Source organism: Elephantulus edwardii, unplaced genomic scaffold, assembly GCF_000299155.1.
Source record: "Elephantulus edwardii isolate Elephantulus edwardi_28Jun2011 unplaced genomic scaffold, EleEdw1.0 scaffold00075, whole genome shotgun sequence".
Classification (NCBI taxonomy): Eukaryota; Metazoa; Chordata; class Mammalia; order Macroscelidea; family Macroscelididae; genus Elephantulus; species Elephantulus edwardii.
Genome location: NW_006399825.1, coordinates 13,762,334 through 13,771,723, shown reverse-complemented (window position 1 = coordinate 13,771,723; position 9,390 = coordinate 13,762,334). Strand labels below are relative to the sequence as shown.

The 9,390-nt window shown below is 41.4% G+C and overlaps 1 protein-coding gene across 1 annotated transcript in view; it reads left to right on the top strand.

Annotated features, from left to right (window-relative positions):
• The first annotated feature begins 244 nt into the window (after positions 1 to 244).
• Positions 245 to 9,390, top strand: part of DYTN (dystrotelin) — a 91,177-nt gene continuing 82,031 nt past the window's right edge. Inside the window, exons 1-2 of the mRNA XM_006889159.1 lie at positions 245 to 359; positions 6,318 to 6,368. Coding sequence (XP_006889221.1) covers positions 245 to 359; positions 6,318 to 6,368 — 166 coding nt within the window. The remainder of the gene's footprint in view (positions 360 to 6,317; positions 6,369 to 9,390) is intronic.

Genomic DNA, 9,390 nt, shown 5'->3' with positions numbered 1-9,390 from the left:
CTCCTCCCATGCGATGAACTGCATCTGAACCAGCTGCCGACTCAGCTATGTCTCGGTTTCCGACTCTCTGGTACACAACAACAGCAATAGTGAAAAGATGAGAATTAAATCCTTCACCAGCTTGATTCTGTAGTAACCAATAAGATCATATTTAACACCTGCTCAGATCTTTAGAGGAAACTACCAGAGACTCAGAGAGCACCATTCATTGAGGATGAGTGCCAGGGAACATGGTAAGGGGCTTATGGCCATGCTAACATATCTGGGGAAAGGAGCAATGCGATCTGCAAAGGCAAAGGTCAAGACAGCCAGTGAGCTAAAAAGCTCCATAAACAAAGGCTGCAACCCTTTGTCACCAGGTCAGTTCCTACTCATAGTTCCTCCTCACAAGACTGAAACAGACCCCTGCGTCTTTATCGCACTCAGTGGCTGATGGCTTCTAAGCCATAGGACTTTTGAAGAACAGTCAAGTGCTTCACAGCTGTGCTATCAGGACTCCTTCCAGACAGGACCAAAATAGGTCAAGACAGACCAAAATGAAATCGATTATGACAAGAAACAAGGATCCTTGTTCTCATGAAGGAGAAAATCGAATCATCACTTGATATCTAATTGGGACTTAAGATGAGTGGAAAATGAGCAAATGGGTGTTTATATATCCATAAACTATGCTAGAGGCTAGAAGTGTAAAAGGGAGCTCTGGTGGCCCACTGGTAAAGAGCTGTGCTGACAACGCACAGGCACAAAGTTCAAATCCACCAGCTGCTCTGCGGGGGAAAGATGGACAGTCTCCTCCCATGTGATTTTACTGCCTCTGAAAATCTGCTGGAGGTTGAGCTATGGGTCAGCTCCAACTCGAAGGTACATAACCACAGTAACAACAGGGGTATCATTATTGGGTATATTTATAAAGCATGTGCCCTGCATATAAAGCAGTTACCTCTTACTATGGGAAACAGAAAAGCAAATCAAAACAAACAAAAATCCAGAACAAAACAGAACCTAAAGAAGGTTAGTGTTATGATGTAGACAGACCCTGGGGGTAGTGGGACTACACGGGAGATCCCCTGACTTAGAATGAGAGATTAGGACTTTCCAAAAGAGAGGACATACAGAAGCTAGAAGGGTGAGAGAAGCAAAGGGGGGGTCATGCAGGTAGAAGGGTAGGTAAGAAATTATCAGTGAGAGGTATGGGAACAACAGGAGCGAAGGAGGACATTGTGGTGTTGGCAAGAAGATTGACTACACCATTGACACTCAAAGAAAAAAGAGAATGTGTCCTGGAAGAAATGCAACCCGAACATTCTTTGGAGGTGAGGTTGAGGAGACTTTGTCTCATATATTTTGGGCATTTATCAGGGGAGGCCAATTCTTGGGAAAGGACATGGTGCTTGATACAGTAGAGGAACAGAGAAGAAGCAAATGATCATTTATGAGCTACATTGGCCCAGTGACTGTAACAGTGGGCTCAGCACAGCAGCTATGGGGAGGGAGGTACAGGACCAGGCGGCATTTCATTCTGTTCTACATGGAGTTGCTATGAGTTGGAACCGACTTGATGGCACCTAGCAGCTAGCAACAGCCATGACTATAAGCACAAACCTGAGTAAGTAAAAGATTGTATCCACAGACATAAAGTAACTAGCTGGGCTAGAATAGAGTATCCAAAATTAATGAGTGAAATTGGGAGAGGAGCAAGGCGCCAGATGCTGGTTGACTGAATGGCTGTGTGGAGGGCCAATGCATGAACTAATTGAACTCAATCTTAGATTATTGAGTTTTCCTATTGTAGGTGCCCTGGAGGGCTTTATAGAAGCACAAAGCATTGTCCAAAGAAGCATGGAGAACTTGGTGCTCTCCAGAATTGTTGTTCAAAGAAATACATAGATGGTGCCGCTGGGTACCTGAATGGCAGCACTTTTCCAGATGATTCATCGAATGTTAAACAATAACACTTAAGGCAAGGACTGAGGGCACAGAGGCTGTTGTGAGAGAACTGAGGAGAACTGTAAGATGTGCCACGGAAAAGGTGCCTGGTAGCTTCTAGAATGGAGGAGTAGAAGCTCAATTGGAGAGTAACATCTTTCAAGTGACAGGAAGACCCTCAGTGAGATGGTTGATACGGTGACTGTGGCAATGGGCTCCAGTGTGTGGGGAATGATAAGGACGGAGTAGGATAGGACAGGGTTCAGAGCTATTGTTCATGAGATCACTGTGAGCTGTGACTCAACAACAACATCACTCCTGCTGGAAGCCTCTTGTTGCTAATGAGAGCCCAGATGCAGACCGAGAGTCTGAAAAGTCATTTGATGTCTTTAGAAACTCATGTGGCCTTGGAGGGGTGAGTTGTCTTTTTCCCCCCTCTGTGTTGGCTGGGGACTGGCTCTGGCTTTGGAGCATTTGGTTGGCTGGGAGCCCCTTGTTGGAGCGAATGAGAGTTGCGGCCCTCAGGCCTGGTTTTAATTGTCTTTGAAATGAACATCCTCCTATGTGGTACAGCACTGTTCTGTCCTTTTTCTGCATTGAGGTAACTTTGGATTTGCTATGATACTGAATGGTGTGCCATAATGCCATAATGGTTTTACAGGCTTGGAAGTAGGAGTGGTGTCCACTTCCTAAATATGCCTGTGGAAACTCTATTAATTTAGAGGAAGGACAATAGTTCTTTTATTTATAGGGTTGGCACTAGATAGCACTTAACAACAACATATAATGTCAAAGCCCTTGCCTCCGTTTTGAAGTTAGATGAAGCAGCTGGACTCTGTAAAACAGTGGTCTTGTTTTGGTTGAGTATCTGTGTGGATTGTTTGGTGGTTTTTATTTAAATCTCTTGGTTACAGCCAACAAGACCTGGGGGAGGGGGAGGACCATTATATTTAAAAGTTGGGCCTAAGGGATTGTATTTTAATCCCCTGTTACTATATTTTGGAGGAAGAGTCTTCTAAGTCATACAGCATTCTGGTCAATTTGCTATGAAGAAATAATCTGAGTTTGCTATGACACTGAATCTTATGCCATTTGGACCTCAAATGCCATAATGGAACAACTGTGCCTTAGGTGTGCCAAATACCATAATTGCTACCCATCGTGGGCAGTGTTTGGTGGAGTTCCCAGAATGATTCAAATTTAGAAGCAAGAGTGGCATCTACTTCCTTTTATTCATATTTATAGCCCTTGTATTTAAAAGTCAGTTGGACCCAAGGGTCTAGTGTTAGTTTGAAGGAACATTCTTCTAAGTTGCACTTTTCTGTAAATTTGCTGCACTGGGGTAATATAGGTTTACTGTGATGCTGAACCTTGTGCCATTGGAGTGTCAAATACCATAATGGCTGCCCATGGTGGATATTGTTTGGTGGAACTCCCAGTATAAGACAAGCTTGGAAGCAGGAATGGCATCCATGTCCCAAACCATATGCCTCTGGAAACTATGAACTTGGAGAAATGACGATAATTATAGAAAGGCTTCAGACATTTTGTTCTTAGAGTCACTATGAGTCGTGCTCAACTCGATGGCAAAAAACAACAACAATTAAAATTTTAGGCCCTTAAATGTCGCCCAAAGTCATACACACTAAACAACTTTGGTTGCTATACATCACAGGTGCCTCAATGGCACATAACAACAATAACATGCTATGACAGGTTTGGAAGCAAGAGCGGCATCCACTTCCTAAACAGCATGCCTCTGGAAACTCTAAACTTTGATAAAGTCTATAGTTGTAGAGAGGCTTCAGGCCTTTTATTCGTAGGATTGCTATGAGTCGTGCTTGATTCAAGGTAATCAAGAACAACAACAAAGAACTTTAGGGAGGTCTGGTAGCTGAGTGGGTAAGGAGTTGTGCTACCAGCCCAAAGGTAGGTGGTTTGAATCCACCAGCTCCTCCAAGGGAGAAAGAAGGACAGTCTCCTCCCATAACTTTACTGCCTCTGAAAACCCACTGGAGGGTCAGCTATGTGTAATTTTGATTTAAGGTCATATAACAATAATAAAGAACTTAAGTAGTGATAAAGAGGAAACATAGATTTGACTGTCAGACTGTTTTGTAGGTCCTTTTTCAAGGGAGACTTAGAATAAAGTATAACATAATTTTTTCATACTATGGGTATAGACCTTTATGTAGGTTGTAAAAAAAAAAGTAGGGCTCAAAATAAATTTAATTGGTTGTGACCAGCATTTCCACTAGTGAACCAGAATAAAACTGGTATAAGTTGTTGTCATTGTGTACCATCAAGTCAGAATAAACCTATAGCTAAACTTCTAGTGTTTTTCAGAGGCATTAAATTGCTTGGGAGGAGATTTCCCAGGTTTTCCCTGTGGAGCAGTTAGTGAATTCAAACCAGATATCTTTGGGTTGGCACCACAATTATTTACCACTAAGCCACAAAAGCCAAGTGAGCTAGAAGATATTTTTAAAAAAAAAGCATCAGTAGGAAAAATTAAAAAATAATAATAAAGCAAGCCTAGATTAGAAAAGCGTTAAGTATTCCTTCATGTAAACTTTTTGTTTTGTTTTGTTTAATTTATACTTACACATATATGTACTAGGTTACAGTGAGATATGCTTTTTATTTTTCTTGTGTTGTAGAATACAGTCAATAAAGTTTGAAAACATCACAAAGCCAAAACTTACCAATATTTCAATCCAGGGTCGTCCTCAGAATATAGATGAGGGGATGAAACTGAGAGTAACAAATTTGAATTCTCTTTATAAAGGTAGCTGGGACACCACCTCTTATCCTTTATGACATGACTGTGTGGATCACAACAAACTAGCTGATTCTGAGAATGGGAATCCCAGAACACTTGATCATGCCTATGCAAAAATCTATACTTGGACCAGGAGACAGTCGTTAGAACATAGCAAGATAACACTACATGGTTCAGAATTGGGAAGGGTGTACACCAGGGATGTGTCCTATCTCCATACCTTTTCTACATGCAGAACAAATCTTTCCAGGAGGCTAGGCTCTATGAGGAGAAATGTGGCGTCAGGATTGGAGGTAGACTCATCAACAATCTGTGTTATGCAGATGACACAACCCTTCCTGCTGAAACTGAAGAGGACCTGAAGCTCTTGATGCAGTAGGTTAAAGACTGTAGCCTTCAATATGGATTGAAGCTCAACATCAGGAAAACAAAGATTCTCACCACTGGGCCGAATTGGCAGCATCATGATAGACAGTGAGGAGATCAAGATAGTTAACAGCTTTAGTTTGCTTGGCTCCACAATCAACACTCAGCAGCCAGGAAGCTAAAAGATGAATTGCACTGGGAAAGTCTTCTGTCAGAGACCTCTCCAAAGTACAGAAGAGCAATGTCAATCTGGAGACTAAGGTACACCTGATATGGGCCATGGTCTTTGCAATTACTTGATATGCATCAGAGAGCTGGACAATGATAGAGCTGGGATGATAAAAGGAGAATTGATGCCCTTGAGCTGTGGTGCTGGAAAAGAATATTGAATATACATGGACTGCTAGGAGAACAAAGAGGTTCATCTTGGAGAGGGTGAGGCCAGGCTGCTCCTTGGAGGCAAGGATTCTGAAGATTCATCTGACGTACTTTGGACATGTTGCAAAGAAGGACCATCCTTGGAGAGGGAAGTTATGCTTGGGAGGGTAAAAGGACACAGGATGCAGGAGAGGAAGACCCTTGATGAGACTGATTGATTCAGTGACTGGGGTAATGGGGGTAGGTGTGTCAGAGACAATAAGATTGGCACAGGATAGAGAAGGGTTTAAGGTCGTTGTAATGTCGATAGTTGTAGAGGGGTTTCAAATCTTTTGTTCATAGGGCTCCTCTGAGTCATGCTTAACTTGAAGGTAATCATCAACAACAACAACAACAATATGGAGTTTCTATGAGTCTCAGGTGACTTGACAGCACATAACAAAACAACAATGTGAATACTAAATAATATTTATGTAGGTCCCATGTATTTTCTGCACGTACCTTTACAAATGGTGTGTGATTAAAACCTAGCTTGTTTCTATTCTTATATCTTCTTTATCCACTGGAAGCTTCTCAGTGATATTTTATTGTGAGCTTCCAGACTTCACATGGAAATTGGTAGAAAGTTACTACCCTGAGCTGAACAGGCCCATTTTGTCCCCAGGGCTTTGAATAAGACCAAGGTTTTCCCTTCATGGTGTGGGCTCTTAGAAAAGGAAGACTGTGTATTAGGGTTAGCTAGCACCTTGCATCTCTGAGGACAGAAACAGAGAAGGGGGGAAAAATAGAAAAAGATAATAATTGCAAAATGTGAAAGGGATTTAAACACTAATGCTCAAGTCTCTTTGTTCTCTCTTTGCTTTAGCGGAGATTTTAGATTCTATTGCTCAAACAGCCCCAGAAGAGCAGACAAATGGTATGTAGAAAACGATTACTCTTTTTAATGGAACTCAGTAGAAGGTGATCAAGTTTCCTTGAGCTGCCTTTGGTTTAGACTCTTCCTTTTGTTCAGACTCTTCTACCACCCCCCTACTCACCTTCCTAAGGACTTTTGCCAACTCTTGCTTGCTAACTCTTCCAGGACCTTCCAACTTCCATAACCAAGGTTAAACGAGAGAGAGAGAGAGAGAGAGAGAAAAAACACAGACACAAATAGACCTACCAGCCCATGTTTTCCAAGTATTTTATTGAGTTGTTATATAGTTCACGTAGGCAAGGCTGATGCGGATTTTTTTGTGGCTGATAAATTGGTATATTCTCTTCAGCCTCCACACTTTTATTTAAGGGTCTAGTCTACAGAATGAAGAAAAAAAATCCATTGTTTTTCTGGATTTTCTAAAACATGTACAATTATGATCAGCTTTAGAATGGCACTGATCCTGGGAAATGAATTTTAATTGGTTCATTGAGGAGAAACCAGGCCAAGAGAAGGGAGGGGAGAGCCAAGGGAGGGAGTATAGCTGGACAGAACATGAAGAGTGAGAAACAAAGGGTCACAGAGTGATTGTCTATATAGAAACAGGTTCAGGTCTCAGAAGAAGGCGGACAGGTAGTTTTGCTATTTGAAAATACCTAATGATAATTGAAAAATATCATTACTATCATGTGCAAGAAAAGTATTTTTGAAGGTCACCCCAAAATGGCTAGATTGATACATTGGGAGAGAACTGCCAGAAGTTCAAGCTGGGTTTAGAAGATGCCATGGCACCAGGGATATCATTGCTGATAACAGATAGATCCTGGCTTAAAGTCTGTATGTGCTTTATTGACTATGCAAAGGCCTTTGACTGTGTGGTTTATAATAAATTATAGCTAAGTTGAGAAGAATTAATGTCTTTAAGTTGTGGTCCTGGAGAAAATTATTGAACATACTATGGATTGCCAAAATAACAAACAGGTCTGTCCTGTAGAGGGTGAAACCAGAAGATCGGTCCTCGTAGAAGGACATCATGCTCGTAAAGGTGGGTGGACAGTGAAGGAGAAGAAGACCCTGATGAGATGGATTGATACAGTGATTGGGGCAATAGGGGTTGGTGTATTAGAATTAGTGAGACTAGCTCAGGACAGGGAAGGGTTCAGAGCTGCTGTACATCTCAACAGCACATAACAACAATAACATACTATGATGGGTTTGGAAGCAAGAGTAGCATCTACTTCCTAAACAACATGATTCCAGAAATTTGCTCCTTGGATACAAGGATCTTGAAACTGTATCTCACATACTTTGGGCATGTGACCAGGAAGGGTCAGTCCTTGGAGAAAGACATCACGCTTGGAAGGGTGGAGGGACGACAGCACAGGAGAGGAAGACCTCGGATGAGATGGATTGATACAGTAACTGGGGTGATAGGAGGAGGTTTATCAGAGACAGTGATACTAGGATATTTCAGAACTATTGTACATAGGGTCACTATGAGTCCCAAGTTACTAGATGTTATCCACAACTTTGAGAAGAATGGACACTTAATTGTGCTCATACGAAACTTCTATCAAAGGTATGCATCAGGGCGATATCCTTTCTCCATACCTATTCAGTCTGTACACTGAAAGAAAAAAACATTCAAGAAGCTGGACTTTATGAAGAAAAATGTGGGATCAGGATCTGAGGAAGACTCATCAACAACTTGTGTTACTCAAAAGACAGTGCTGCTTGCTGAAAGTGAGGAGTGAAATGCTTGTCAGAGAGGATCAAATAATACACTCCTCAATATGGATTAAATATCAACATCAAGAAGATAATAGTTCTCACCACTGGACCTATAAGCAACTTCTTGATAGATGGAGAAAAGCCCGGAATTGCCAATGATTTCATCTTACTTGGATGCAAACTCAACACCCTTGGTACCATCAGTCAGGAGATCAATGAGGAGACGTATTGCATTGGACAAATCAGGGACCTCTCCAAATTACTGAAGAATAGTATCAGTCTGAAGAATAAGGTGCATCTAATTCAGGCCATGATCTTCTCAATCACTTGTTATGGATCTGAAAGCTGGACAATGAATATGAATGACAAAGAAGAGTTGATGCCCTTGAACTGTGATTATGTAGAGGAGTGTTGAATATCCTATAGACTGTAAAAGGATAAAACCATGTATGTCTTGGAAAGGATGCAGCCAGAATGCTCCCTGAAAGCAAGAATGATAAAACTTCGTCACACATACCTTGGGCCATGTCGCTACGAGAGGCTGGTCCATGGAGAGGCACATCATGCTTGGAAAGGTCAGTTAAAGAGAGTAAGATTCTCGATGAGATGTATTGACACAGTGACTGAGGCAGTGGACTCAAGAGTATCAAAGATGATGAGGATGGCACAGGATAGGACATGGTTTAGCTCTGTTGTTCATAGGGTCGCTATGAGTCACATTAGATACCTGACTGTATTTAACAACCAGAATGATATCTTGTCGTCTTATTTCTACATAGAATCCCTCTCACACATGCATCCCCCCAGCACTGACTCAGATTAAATGCAAGACTCCAGGTAATAGAAGGAAGAGGGAAAGAAAAGCTAATGAAATAAGTTACTGATGCAATTTTTCAAATATAGTTACATCTTTTCATTTTTATTTCTTTAACAGATTCTGAAGGTGCCGTGAAAGAGTAAAAGAGCAAAGTGTGGAGACTTATGGATGTCTGTATTTAGGGTAGAATAACCTGATTTCTAGATAATGTTATTTTGCCAATTAAATAGCAATAAAAGCACAAATAAATAGTTGAATCATTTTTCCCTGTATTCACTAGTACATTTATTATATGTATTCTCTCCGAGATTGTATACATAGCTATTTTTTAACTTCCTTAAGCCAGTAGAGATTGGTCCTTGGAGAAGGTCATCATGCTCAGAAGGGTGGACGGATAGCTCAGGAGTGGAAGATCTCGGATGAGGGTTGATACAGTGACTGGTGCAATGGTAGTTGGTGTGTCAGAATTAGTGA